The 15307-nt window shown below is 39.2% G+C and overlaps 1 protein-coding gene across 2 annotated transcripts in view; it reads right to left on the bottom strand.

The window, feature by feature from the left end:
• Positions 1 to 13536, bottom strand: part of atg9b (autophagy related 9B) — a 30919-nt gene extending 17383 nt beyond the window's left edge. Inside the window, exons 1-6 of one of the 2 annotated variants that reach the window (XM_030768428.1) lie at positions 13293 to 13536; positions 10827 to 10976; positions 8112 to 8155; positions 7776 to 7840; positions 7135 to 7305; positions 74 to 215 (exon numbers count right to left, since the gene is read on the bottom strand). In XM_030768428.1, coding sequence (XP_030624288.1) covers positions 74 to 215; positions 7135 to 7305; positions 7776 to 7840; positions 8112 to 8155; positions 10827 to 10941 — 537 coding nt within the window. In that variant the 5' untranslated portion in view covers positions 10942 to 10976; positions 13293 to 13536. The remainder of the gene's footprint in view (positions 1 to 73; positions 216 to 7134; positions 7306 to 7775; positions 7841 to 8111; positions 8156 to 10826; positions 10977 to 13292) is intronic. The other variant, XM_030768429.1, reaches the window with a different exon arrangement.
• Between the last annotated feature and the right edge of the window lie 1771 nt (positions 13537 to 15307).

Here is a 15307-nt window from a genome sequence, read left to right as displayed (position 1 = left end):
ATCTGCAGATAAACAGAAATGTAAAGTCTACTACGGTACTACAGTGTAGTAATGGAAGTATGAGATCTCTTACCATACTTATTTTCAGTGCTTTTATGTAAAACTGGCGTATCTCCCAGTAACTGAGGACATTGTAGATGACTTTACAGAGACGGTATATCCAGAATATGGCTGCCATGATCAGCAGACAGATGATCCACGTGTTGTCTTGGATCCTGGAAGGAAAAAATACTCAGCAACATTGACCCAGTCATTTTTTACTCTGCTGCACTTTTAAAATGCGTAACTGAGCTTGACCACAATTTCTTCATCACTGAGTCAGCTCCATGAGAACAGTTTCGATCCTGCTCCAAAATTCATAGTGTGCACATTTGTCTCTATAGCCCCATCTACAGCTGGCTTTAAAAGTTGAAATCAGGTCCTGGATAGCAATCTGCAGCAATCCTGTCAGAAAACAGGCAAACATTTATTCAGTGCCTGACATTAGAAAGCTTCCTGAAACACTAAGGCTACATTCACACTGCAGGCAAAGGTGGCCAAAATCCGATTTGTTTGCTCATATGTGACTCCGATCTGTTTTTTGGGGTTTTTTTTTTTTTTTTTTTTTTTTTGTCATAACAGTGTGAACAGCACAAACCTCATGGAACCTGATCTTTTCAATTCCAATTTGGGCCACTTTCAAATGTGGTCCTAAATCAGATTCAGGTCTGATTTTTTTGCAAAGTGACCTCAGTCTGAACAGTCATATTGGAATGCATGCGACTTTCAATTACAATTACAATTTAGCATTTAGCAGACGCTTTTAACCAAAGCAACTTACAATCAGTGTATCAGTCGGATTCCTAATACCTCATAAACAGACATCGCTAAAAAGACTGAATGTCAATTTACTCCTTCGTATTGCGCCCCTGGAATTCTTAGACAAACGTAGATACAAGATACAAGGTTTTTTTTTTTTTTTTTTTTTTTTTTTAAGGGAGGGGGGTTAGGCTTAGGGGGATAGGTGGGTTCTAAAGAGGTGGGTTTTCAGTTTCTTGCGGAGGATGGTGAGGGATTCTGCAGTCCAGACTTTCATGTCACTCTAGATTGATATTCATCACAATTCTGCACTGGCAGGAGTCAATCGGTGAATACAAACATGGAAGACAGCTGCTCCACAAAACGGCACAGTTAAAAAAGTGGCTCTCTTTCTCCGCATCTTCATCTTTCATCTGCTCACGAATTCGCTGGCTTCCATTGCACTTCAACTTATAAATGAAACCGCAAATGCTGAGTTCAGTGGCCTCCATGTTTACTTCCGTACGACAGTGTGCTGCGTGTGATGTCTTTGATATTGTCCTTTTGCGCATGCGGGTCAGTTCAGGACCATGCCCAGTTCACACTGGAATCTGATATTGTCCACATTTAAAAAATAATGTGGACAGCTAAACAAAAAAAAAAATGGATCTGAGCAATAAATCTGAATTGAGCACTAAGGCTTGCTGTGTGGATGTATCCTAAGTTTCACTTGTGCTCCACATTAGACTGTTCTGTACCACAAAAGTTTATGAACATTTGCACCTATATGCAAAAGCACCAGTTAACAGGGGAGACAGAAAGAAGGTATGTTCTGTTTACAAAGGCTGGCATACTTAGACTTGTCAGAGGTGGAACCTCAATTGCATCTGCTAGTGATGCTTTTATACATGCCATCAAAATGAGACTTAAGCATGACTAACAACACCTGGCTAATAAAACTGGATAGCACAACAATTTGATTGGGGAACATTTTAATGCAAGTCGTAAATGTATGCGCCCTGAGTCCCTGCAACAGTTACATTAAATCACATAGGTATGAAAACTTGGCCAAGATTGTAAAAAACTCAAAGATCTGCCCAAAAAAAGCTAACAACCTTAATTATGATGAGACATACAGCTCAGCTGTTACTTGTCATTTGTCATAACACAAGCTCAGCAATTCATCTTATGAAGTGCGAAAATTGCGTTGTTCTAGTCTGAACACACACACACACATACACACATACACACACAATCGGACGTCACGGAGGCAGTCACTTTATTTGTGATCTGATTTAGATGGACATTCTAAAAGGTTTAACGTGAAAAAGTTTAACGTTGCTTCATGTTCAACAACTGCGATCAGTGATCACCAAATGTCTCTCGGACATCTGACAATTGTCAGAGAAACTTCCTCCTGTCAAAAAATCAAAACCGAAGTCCTAAGAGTATGGTCGTTATCTCACGATAAGCGTTTTCCTCTCCACTGACGCCCATTATAAAGAAAAGCTTAACATGGCTTAATGTCCCAAAACAGCGATCAATGATCACCAAATTCGTCTGACATTTGGTAATCACTGATCGCAGTTTTGAAACACGTGAAGCCTTTTCACGGAAAGCGTTGTACAATGTCCGGATTTAGGGAACGTTGCCAAGACTGTTGTATTTTCAAGTTCACTATTAGTTGTCAAAGCAAATTGTCCAAGTAATAAAGTAAAAATAAAATAAAATAAAATAAATTCGTGACAATATCATCTCCACCTGTTGCCATTTTCGACGTCGACTATCAATCGCTACTTAGCACTAAGCTAGGTCTCATATCTGAGCGAGTGAGCTGCGGGTCTTCTAGAATACCTTGGAGCCGTGGGAAAATGTGAAAGAATATGCCCACTGGCTACAAAACCAAATGTGATTGGTTGATCAAATTGTCAATCCAAACATACGCTCTCATTCCGTTTAATGGTCAGGGCATTCTATCCAGGATACAGAATACCATGGAAGGAGGATATTCTCGCCAGAGACTAGGATAGAAATGATTGGATGCAATTTTGTCCAACACAAAACCACTCAAATGCGCAATGCACGGGCAGAAAACAACAGAAACAAGTCGGCGTAATGCTGTAATACTAAAGATAAGCAACACAGAGACTATTTTTATTTATTTTATGTATTCCTTTTGTTAAAATTTTATTTGAATTATAGAATTAACCAGATGCGTTTTTTATGTTTTCATCTGAGGATGTTTTGGGTCAAAACATCTGGAAACTTACATTCATTCACTGATTTAAAAAAAAAAAGAAAAAAAAAAAGGCAATGTTTCACCTCAATATTTTACCAAAAGCAGAAATATATTCAGCATAATAACTCCTCTCCCAGTGCTAAACAGACTTTTATCAGTGTTTTATTGGTGAATGTGCGTCCAGAAACCTTGTCATTTCTAACGAAACAGCAAAACTATAAAACAAGGAGTCTCTATATAGGGGGCACGATGGCTAGCGCATTAATACGTTCAATTTTTTTTCTTTTTTCTTGGGGTTTTTTTTTGGATGAAATACTAGGTCTGGTCAGAAAAGATACATGCACGGAGTGTGTCATATGCGATCATTAGCCAGGAAATGCTGAGATATTGTCACCTTTACAGACTGATGCTGTGTTTGAAATGCACTGCAATGCGTTCACATTTTGTTCTACTTTTAGGCACGTCATAATGTTTCAACATTTCAGCAGCATCTCATCAATGCCTACATTCTGAGAAGTCAAAAAAGTGTAACTGATTTCAAATGGTTTACAGAAAATGTAAAACTGTAAAAATATTTCCTTTCATTTTAAACTGACAGCCTTAAATCCAAGATGACACCCTTTGCCTACAGATACAAATATGTACTATTATATAACCTGTATGTGGTGTAACTTACTGATCACTCTTTGTGCACTGTTAATGTTTCAGAGTAAATATTTTAAGCTATGAAGTTCACATTAAATCACTATAATGGAGGAAAATAATACACAGGCAAAGATGATGTTTAATGGAAACTTGTTTCTGTTGAGTTTTGTTTGATAATAATGATGTTGGCAAGGAACACTGCCACTAAAATATGGTGGAAGTCACATATTAAACATAAGTAATGATGTGTGTTATGTCGTGCGTAATGTTATATGAATCCAGCGAATTTTCTCTTGACGTTTGTGTATATTACCCAGTTACTGAATTTGAATCACAAAAGACATGGTTTAAAAAAAAAAAAAAAAAAAAGATAAGCAATTTTCAACAGTTCTTGACCTCTCCATAAGGTAAAGGAATTAATAACAGAAAAGCAGGGTAAATGTCACAGGGTGCTAACAGATTGAAGTGGTAGTCTGCATTGTAGATATTCACTGGTTTTTTATAGTCCCTCTCTCAAACATGTTATTCAGTTTCTAAATGAGATAGTTCTGTTATAAAACTCATGGCGTTACAGTGGAAAGTGTTCTAAGTTCTAAACAACAGCCCGTTACGGAGTGTGTTTACATTAGAGCCCAACCGATATAGGATTTTTCAGACCGATACCGATTTTGATATTTGATGATTTAAAAATCCAATAATGATATATCGCCCGATATTCTCTCTTTTTTTCCCACAGAAACACATAACATAAACAAAGATTTTCCCTAACATTTGTTATGTGTAGTTATTTAAGAGTCCTCACCAAGATAACATGACATAATGCAGTTTAAAAATAAATATGTTCTATTGTCATAAAGAGTACTTTGAACAAAAGTACAACAAAATATATTAAAGTTTTAATAAATCATGCAGTAAACTGATACAGTGACCGAGACTAAATGCTGCTGTTGAATGCATCTAATACTACATGACTGTAGTATTGTCATATTGAGGACTTGCGACTTTGGGATTTCACACTACACATTTGAAAGAGAAGCTAGATAACTTTTCTTTGGCTGCCAAGCCATGTTAGATACCTGTTCAGCTCACATTTATTTATGTGTCCCCTCTGGTTTAATAATTTCCAATGCACCGACTGTAACTACAGACATATGAGTCACAGATATACAATTGCTTCATTTAGGCGGAATAAGTTAAATGCTACAGTTTAATTGCTCATTAATGTTAGCAGTCTTCCACTGATAAACATGGCATTAGTTAGCTTTGTTGGTAACCTAATTTAGCAATGGGCAGTGTTAAAAGCTGCTGTGAGTGAGGTTGCCAGAGAATTTTTAGAAGTGACGAGGGAGAAATGACAGGACCGTTGTTTGTGTACTTGCTAGAACTGCCACGCTGTTTCATAAATAAGCCTTTAATCAAGTTTGTCAACAGCATAGTCTACAGCACTCAACTACCGTAACGTTAAACGTAATTTTATTGTATGACTGACGGTACTGCCTTTCACGTTACTGCAGCAAAACCAGGCATGGCTGACATGAATGTCATAACATAGTTGAAGGATCCATCTTCCGTCTCTTTTTTAATTGCCGTTTATCGGCTGTTATAAACGCCTATACCGATTTATCTGCAATTAACTCATATCGGCACGCCGATTTATCAGTTGGGCTCTAGTTTACATCCATGCGTGTTGCTATCACTCATATTTATCAAGTTTCAAAATAGGTAACAGTGTACACAAAAACACGACACGCACACCCACTCCTCCTGATTGTACTCAGAGCAGCCTCACCATTTACTGAAGAGAATCCTTGAGAGTTTGGTCATTTAAACATGAAATTGAAGTTTTTGTTGTGTACTGATGATCTAAATATAGCAGGCACATGATGGCTTAATGACATGGTGGGACAGGCTGTTCCTGGGAGCGCGTCACACTCCCCGCACCTCAGTTTTCATATAAGCATGTACTGAGTCACATAATCCCCCCCCCCGGGATAGAGTGTCAACTCACAGACTCACTATCAACAGAAAGCTTATTCTGCTGGGAACTTCACAGAGGAAAAAACAGAACAGTAAACAAATAAACAAACAAACACACAAACATAGTAATAGTAGTCAGTCTTGTATGCTGAGAGAGCTGACACAGTTTAGCCCCTTATGCCAGGATCAGGCTACACGAAATTTTTGTCTATCGCGATGGCCACTATGTCAGATTAGGCAATCATAGTGCCATAGATTCTTGCCATGTCTTGGCCGGGAAACTGGCAATTCTACAAGTATGACCCCGACCAGTCATCGTATGCTGCCTTTCAAGAGCTTGCGCAAGTTCATAAGGCCTTGGAAGGGACGACTGTCATTCGTCCCATTGGTCAACATCAAGGAATATGTCATAGGAGATATCAGAATAGGCAAGAACATACAAAAAATTCTGACATGCTAGACTTTTCGGGTCGTGTATCGTTGTGGGATGTCCCAGACGCCACATCGCTGTTCTTAGATTGTCACACTACAAGGGGTAAAGACGCCCCTTTGTCGTTCCCAATGTTCAAATTCGGGCCCAATGGTGGAGGCTTGTCTGCGACGACAAAATCATGTCAAAATCAGGCTGAAATCATGTAATCTGAACCAGGCATTACACACTGTCAGTTACAGCTGATAACATTCACCATCTTCTCTGAATGGTATACACATATACAAACATTCTGCTCCTGGAAACCTCTGCCTGTGCTACGCTGATGCAATAGAAATAGTTATTTTCAAACGACTTATTCTATAGCAGCAACAGCAACAACCCATCTGACTAACTACTGCTGCTGAAAACTGTCACTCAGTAGCACAAAAGTGAATTTATAAGTGCAGTGAGCCACAGAGAAAGTTCAAGAGATTAAGAAAACTCAAAAGAGCAATTAAAGTGATAAATTTAGTGTTTACAACCTGCATAAAAACATATAAGAGTATTATCTAAATAGCTTTATACTCTAAACCCTGCACTATAAACACAGCACTCTAAACACAGCACTGTAAACACTGTACCATAAACACAGCACTGTAAACATTGCACCATAAACACCACACTCTAAACACAGCACTGTAAACACAGCATTATAAACACAGAACTGTAAACACAGCATTATAAACACCATACTCTTAACACTGTACCGTAAACACCACACTCTAAACACAGGACTGTAGACACTGCATTGTTAACAAACACTAAACGCTGCACTGTAAACAAAACACTCTAACCACTGCACTGTAAACACTGCACCAGAAACAGCACACTCTAACCACTGCACTGTATACACTGCATTGTAAACACTGCACCGTAAACACCACTTCCTCAGCACGTCAGTTACAAGAGAACAGTGCTTTAAGGCGGTGCTTTTGGTCTTTGATGTTTACAATTTTAGTGAAATGACAGCATTACACGAACTTTGCAGTAACTGCTTAATTCCTTACTGTATGGATTTACTGACCTCTGTGTGCACTGCTGACTGGACAACAGAGCATCAGGCAAAGTAACTTTGTTCCTGTCAAGGGGAGACACACTCTGTCCTGTGTGGTTAACCGCCCGGTTGGCAAAGAGGACATCATATTCCACACAGTTGAAGAGGAACGTTGTAAATGTGACCACAAACAGGAACTGTCTGAATGGGGATGACATGAAATGATTGTTTATTGTTTTTATTACTGTTAATACTGCTATGGCAATGAGCCATGTAACAATAAGCTTTAACCATCAATATTTACATATTATTTACAGTTCAAATTATTCCAATCAGTATTCTACAGGCACAGACATAATTAAAGCTTTTGGCATGGAAATAATTTTCACCTTGCTTTTTTCAAAATCACATTTACCTATTAGCAACCAGATTTTTTTCTGGAATGAGATATTCATTTTAAAAACACGGCAATAAGATAGAGCTGAGACAATATGGCAGTAAACAAAGCTGGAGGTAGTAAGGTGTTAATGTTAACCAGAAGTCCAGAGAACTCAGTGTCAGTATTGTTTCTAACAGACCTGTCTTACAGAACAGTGATATTTCATGCTTCAAAAGTTAAATATGGGCACACATACACAGTATGGATATATGAAATACGGGTACATACTTACACGAGTTCAAAGAACTCTGATAACATCATACATGCGAAGCCATTCTTCTGATGGAAATGATATATGTGAAAATATGCAATTAAGGAAAACATGGTGCTCAATTTACCACAATGTTCTTCATCTTAGAGAACCTTTGTTTAAAAACAATAGTGTTGTCACTTTTCATTTCCATTTGCACTTTGTAACCTAATTAAATGGAAAGCTTACAAACAAGTACAGTCTCCTTTATAATGGACCCTATATTTACAGAAAAACAAACTAACGTGGATAATTAGCTATGCTGATCTGTACATGATGATAAGGACTTCCCATCCCATTGACTAAGAAAAAGGATATTCTTGTGAAGAAGTTGTCAAGATTCTTTATGTGATGCCATGAATCTGTGGATTGGAGAGAGAGGTTAATGTCTGTTAGATTAATGATGATCCAAGAGGAACAGGGTTTATAAACCACTGAGGTGAAGGTGCTTTGAAGTGAAATCTTTTTTAGGACATCTGTAATATAACCTTAAAATGTTTAGTGTACATATCAGATTATCCAGCTTCCAATGACAGACCACAGTGAAAGCTAGCTAAACTGCTAACCAGAATGATGACAGACATGACACTTTACAAAATGATGCTAATATATTTGGTCAGAAACAAATGTTTGGACATTTTTCTTATGATCAAGTAGCACAGAATTTAAGACACTCTGGAACTGTGCCACTCTTGGGGAGTGTAATTAGTGCTCTTTGAACACGCTTTGGATTTGTATTTACGTTTTTCCAACCAACTGCAGTAGATTACAGCCACTCTAGTTAATTTCAGAGTAGTCTCCAACTACTTATTTATTTTGTTGGAATTGCACGAACTCACTACATGTTTTACACTGACTGTTAGTGTCATAGCAGGATAATCCTCTACTGTTGGCCATTCACAACAAAAATTAAATTAGTCTGTCTCGCTGATGGGTGGCATGGTGGCGCAGTGGGTAGCACTGTCGCCTCACAGCAAGAAGGTCCTGGGTCCGATTCCCGGCCGGATGGCAAGGGTCCTTTCTGTGTGGAGTTTGCATGTTCTCCAGGAGTTCCAGTTTCCTCCCACAGTCCAAAGACATGTAAGACAGGCTAATTGGAGATGCTAAATTGCTAAAATGTGTGTGTGAATGCGTTTTTCTGTGTGTCTGCCCTGTGATGGACTGGTGACCTGTCCAAGGTGTTTCCCCGCCTTTCGCCCAATGAACGTTGGGATAGGCTCCAGCACATGCCGCAACCCTAATTAGGATAAGAAGCTTGAGACTATGAATGAATGAATGAATTTGGTCACCCTGGAGGAAATTGGTGCCTTTCCGACGCTGATACTGATGGCTCAGATTCAATGGCCTGTGGGTTGTTTTGGTGTGTACCACATATACACTGACACATTTGTCAAAATAACAGCCACAGATAACTCATCTGATCTTCCTCTACTGCTCTGCGGACCACTTTCAAATGTGCGTTCTTACACACTGGTTCTTGATGAACCACTTCCTCACCTCTTAGATTTGTGTTTGGGTGTACTGTATTTATCTGTTTGTTAGGACTTGTTAGAATGGGGTGGAATGGAGAGTTGTTGATGTCTCAAGGACCCCAAATGGCTGTGTGCCACACTGGTTCCCCTCTCTCTTTTGTTTTTCAGGCCAATGCTGCATTAATCAGGATGGCCGCAGCCCTAGCGCTGCACTTGAATAAGAATGAAAATCGTTCTAAAACATCTCAAAACTCTACCACTCTATCACAAGTTTCCTTAACTATCCTGTTCCCTCTCTTCTTTTATCTTCACTTCTCTGCCCAACACTAGAGTATCTATTCTAAGGTCTATAAGGCTCCAGTCCCAGGCGTCTGCTCCCAGAAGGAGGCCTATATTCTTCTGCCACTCCTGCCCAGACTTCCTGCAGGCCCCTGTTCTGAGCTAGCAGCCCACCTGTGATGCTAACTTATCCTGTCTGTGAAACAAGATCAACCTGTCCTTTATAGCCACATCAAAATCTCAGTTTTAACTATAGCAAAGCTAATCATTCTCAATCACTATACAGTTGGTCTTAAAGACAAACTTATCAATATGAGCACTGCTTGGTTATCAAATTAATCAATATCTGACACCACCTAGAACTCCTAAACCCTGTTAACTCTTTTATACTGTCAACAAATCACTGTATACACTTTATGCAGCAAATAATTGTTTAGACCATTGAACCTGTTTACCACAGACTTATTCTACACTGTGAATGTCTATTTTATGTGCTGTACAGCAGAGGACGGGCTCCCCCTGTTGAGCCTTGGTTCCTCCGAAGGTTTCTTCCTCCTCTTTGCTTCATTAGGGAGTTTTTCCTTGCCACTGTTGCCTTGGGCTTGCTCACTGGGGGTTTAGGCTCTGACTGCTGTAAAGCTGCTTTGAAACAGTTTTGATTGTAAAAAGTGCTATACAAATAAATTTGAACTTGAATTTACGGATAAAAGTGCACATGTGAAACATATTTGGATAAAAGTGCATGTGTGAAAGGGGTTTGACACACACATGGATAAAAGTGCACGTGTGAAACACTTGCGAATAAAAGTGCTTGTGCCAAAGGGGTTCTCACACAGTTACAGATAAAAGTGTATGTGTGACAGGGATTTCTCACTAGTTTACCGGTAAATCAATGCTCACACATTAATGACTACATCACTTCAGCCAGTGTTCCCACTGAAACACCAGCAGGTTGTGCAGTCCCAATCACTGACATATTTATGGCCTAGAGGGAGGACTAATCTTAGTCTCAGGCCAATAACATGTGTTGCAATACCAACGGAAACTTAGAATATGAAACACAAGAAACACTGTCAGTAAGGAAAGGCACAAAGAAAGAGTACAGAACCTAAAGACTGTAACAGTGACAAACCGATACTACAACTAAGAGTTTTCTGAAATGCGACAACATTTTCCTGTTAAAGCAATAATGTTCTGATAAAAAATGCTGACAAAGTGTTGTTAGTCCTATTCAATGTATCAGTGAAAGTGAATAAAACACAGAGCTGGTGCTTGTCTTCACCTTTACCTGTAAGGCCCTCCGGCACATGGACAAGGAAGTCCTCTTCTCCAGGAGGGGAGTCCTCATCAGCATCCTCGATCCTCTGGTACTCATGGTAAGCTTCAGTGTCAGCCATCGTGCCTCATATTCTTCCTCTCAGTACTACTGTCTCTGAACGGCAGACAAAACAGGAAATCCTCAAACACATTAAGATCCTAATAAACAAACAAAACAGGAAATCCTCAGAAACACATTAAGATCCTCATAAACAAACAAAACAGGAAATCCTCATAAACACATCAAGATCAATGTGATTACAAGGCTCATTCAAAACCTAGAGCCATGGGGCAAACAAAAAGGAGAGTTGTGCTCAATAGTCTGTGTGGCGCATGGTGTGTGTGTGGTGCTCAATAGTCTGTGCAACACTTCACGGGCACTATGAGTATCTAAGCACTGACAATATAGGCTATCACAATCCTAACATTTCACAGGGACTGGACAAGCTGAAGAGAGGGTAAAATAGCAGAAGTAAAATACCCTCCAAAATATGGTTGAAATATGTCAGAATGGTCCTGATCAAAAGCATGTTGCCAGTAAATGGAACTATTTTAAAGGTACACAGACATCCTCTGACAGACCAACATAGTACATTGAATTTGGTTACTAAGTACTTTGGGCTTTAGCTTGCGAGCAAGTTAACATAATGTGACAAATCATGACAATTAGGATTATTTTTGGATGCATCATCCTGCTCTACTTTTAATGCCCTCACTTCTCTGCAGAACTCAATCCTAAACAGCTCCATTACAAAACAGAATACCAGGTTCACTGCCCTGACTGGCTGATACACTTATTTTTTCATATTTAGCTGCATGGTTATTGTCAGAAGTTTGAAATGTAGACCTGTAAGTATGGAGATTTGTACTCATTTGGCTTTTAGCTTTCTCCCTTTATTTCTTCTTTCATTTATTTATTTACATCTTTTCTTTTTTCTTGACATACGACAAAATGGCAATACAGGTCGAGCACCTCAGCTCTCTAAAACATTCTCATTCATTCATTCATTCATTCACCCACCCACTCATTCATTCATTCCCTTTAAAGTTACAACAGAACTAGCTAAAAAGTAGATCAGGTACTCCTCTATGAGGCCCAATGCTGAATTTTGATGTTCAGAATTCTCATTGCAATGCTTCTCAGTAGTGTCACCCACTTAGTCAATGTTTGATCATTTCTGAGGTTTGGATAGTTTGTAAGACTGGTCAGGAGCTTAACCTGTCAACTACACTGGTTTGACAAACAGCTTGGTATGACAGTGCTCTGTTTTTATTCTGTAAGATTATGGGGAAAGCCTTACAGAATCTAAAAAAAAGTCTTATAGCTGGCGTTTACACAGATTACTGTATTTGTTCTCTGAAAACATGTTAAAACTACAAGTAGTCTGGCATTTAGGTATCAGTGTAACATGTCATGCAGCTTCTGAAGCAAGTTTATCAAAATATCGCGTTCACGTGCCTTCCACGCCCATCTCAAGCCCCAACTTCTTTTTCCACAGAAAATCACAGGGAAAAGTGAGCCCCTGGTTTATGTTACAGTGGTTTAACGTATTTATCAATCATATTTTAACCAAGTTTAACACACTGTTTTATTATTCGTTTGATTATTCTGGTCGAAGAGCACTCAGACACCTGCCAGCGGTGCTCTACTGCACCACACCGAAATACTCTCTCAAGCGCAAAGTTAACAACTATAACTAGCCTACATAATTCCAAAAAATACATTTCATCATCTGATTCGGTTCACCATTCTTTTATGTGAGAGCCATCAAATAGCACAGGTGTATCCTTTTTACAATAACGACAATACATCCGAGGGAGTGTGTTTCTGACTCTTGGCATAAAACCTATGTGATGTAGATGGAACTCGACTGTAACTATGATACGACTGAAAAAATCAGCCCCGAATGGCAAAATTTGGTCTATGCCCCACTAACCAGGGTAAATGTGCGTTATGTAACATTATGGTTTGTTTTGAGTACATGACACCGAAAACTACCACTGAGTAAAAGGCACTCTTAATACTTAATGGTAAACAGTGATGAACACTCAACCAAAGATAGTCGAAAAGGCTAGTGTGGTTGCTCATTTCATATTAACAGAGAGACATCTTCCTAAATTAGACTGGCTCCGTCGACTTGCCCCGCTGTGCTAATCAGAGACATCTACCTATTCTTTAAATTGTTCAAAGATTGCTTTATACATATACAACAAAGATAGCTGACAGAACATCAAATTATCAGTAACATAAACAGATTAACTGGGATATTGTTCCAAAACCGTCAGGAAAAGTGAACTCAACATTTTTTTCTATGGTCAGCCTAATAACATCAACTACAAGGCTCAATATCAACATCTCGGCTCTTCTATTATTATTATACGTGTTACAAACAAAACGTGAAACCGAATTATCTACAAATTACGAACTTACCTCAGTTTTCTTAGCTTAGCGTTAGTCTGTTCGTATCGTTCACAAACAGTCCTTGAGATGTAATGTTAGCTAATTTCAACTAATGGGTTTTCGTCCTTTGTTTTTCTCGCTGCTTGTCCATTGGCAAAGATCTAAAATAGTGTGAACTGCATCACTAAATGCATATGTATGTATAAATATATGCGTGTGTGTGATACACTGAGATATAACTGGTCCCGAGCACTGCGTTTTTGTTGTTTGCGTGCTCTCTCTCTCTCTCTCTCTCTCTCTCTCTCTCTCACTTGCTCACTTACACAAAAGTTAAAAAGTAAACAAGTACCCTTCGCTTCTTTTTCTGGGTTCGACATCACACAATAGCTCGCTACTGCCACTGTACGGGCTGGAGTATGAAGAAAGCAATGTCACGGCTCTGTATTGTTACTGTACGGTACAGTGATTCTCAACTCCAGTCGTGGGGGCCTACTGTCCTGCGCGCCTTTGTTTTAACTCAGGACTGACACACCTGTTTTCACTGATCAACTAATCATCAAGCCCTTGATTAGCTCAATAAACTGTGACAATGAAGAGTTAAAACAAAGACGTGAAGGACAGTGGGCCCCTAGGACTGGAGTTGAGAATCGCTGCTGTAATCGATACTGTGTTGAAAGTAGAGCTGTAACAATTGCAAATGTTGCTGTACAATTAATTCTGCACGGCTCTATTAGGATCAAAAACAGAAGTGCGCACAGGTAAGCTAGCATACAGGTTCACTAGCATACAGGTTAGCTAGCAAAACTAGGAATGTAATAAACTGTGTCACATTTGCCTCACTGAAGCTGTTGAAAGGTTCACCACATATGAGGAATGTTTTGCAGAGTTTGTGGAAAGCCCACAGAACTGATACAGAAATACAAAGAGCTGTTTTCCTCCCAAGGAAAATTTATTCTTAGTGTGAAGTTGTCAAATATCTACACATAAATGCCAAAAATAAATTCCCCAGACATTTATTTATTAATTCATATGTTTATTAATTCATATTATTTTTTTGTTCATTCATTCATTCATTCATTTATTTATTTGGCCTTTTGACTCCTCCACAGATCTATATAGGACACTTTTGCCTGTAGCCCTCTAAAGTGTGTGTTCGCAACAAAGTAACAAACCAGTTTCCACAGCATTGTAGAGTTTCCCTTAGAGGCTCTTTCCACAACCAAGAGTGTACTAGCGTTGTATTTGGAGAAGGTGAGAAGTTGTGTCAAATTTCACAATTGTGTAACATTTTTTCAATGTGCTCTTTACAGCCACAAAAGTGGCTCCTAGCTGCACTTTCAGTCTGTATTACAACCCCAGTTCCAAAAAAGTTGGATGGCAAATGAAGGTAAATGATATGCAAATAAAAACAGAAAGCAGTAATTTGTAAATGTACTTTGACTTTGACAGCAGAGCTTCCAAAGTTCTTTTAGAACAAGGATGGGTCAAGGCTTGCTGATTTGCCGACAGATGTGTCAACGAATAATGCAGCACTTTGAGAATAACATTCCCCAAAGACAATTTGGTGGAATTTTGGGCATCTCACCCTCTACAGTGCACAATATAATTAAAAAATTCAAGGAAACCAGTCAAATCTCGGTGCGCACAGGGCAAGTGTGTCAGTACCAATGCATGGGTAACTTGCACATCTGTGAGGGCGCCATTAATACGGAAAGATATGTACAAACTGGAGCATTATGCTGCCATCCAGACACTGTCTTTGACAGGGATGTCCCTGCATTTTCCAGCATGACAATGCCAAATTGCATTCTGCCCAGATTACAGGTGCATGGCTGCATAAATAGAGAGCACAGGTGCTGGATTGGCCTGCCTGCAGTCCTGACCTGTCGCCAATTGAGAATGTGTTGCGCATTATGAAGCGCAAAATATAGCAACGAAGACCCGGTACAGCTGCACAACTGGAGACTGTCTTCAGTGCCCAAATGCTTAAGTGTTATTTAAAGAAATGGGGATGTTACACAGTGGTAAACACTCAACTGTCCCAA

This window comes from Chanos chanos, chromosome 3, assembly GCF_902362185.1.
Source record: "Chanos chanos chromosome 3, fChaCha1.1, whole genome shotgun sequence".
Taxonomy (NCBI): domain Eukaryota; kingdom Metazoa; phylum Chordata; class Actinopteri; order Gonorynchiformes; family Chanidae; genus Chanos; species Chanos chanos.
The sequence above is the reverse complement of the archived record's forward strand: the minus strand, read 5'-3'. Positions and strand labels throughout refer to the sequence as shown.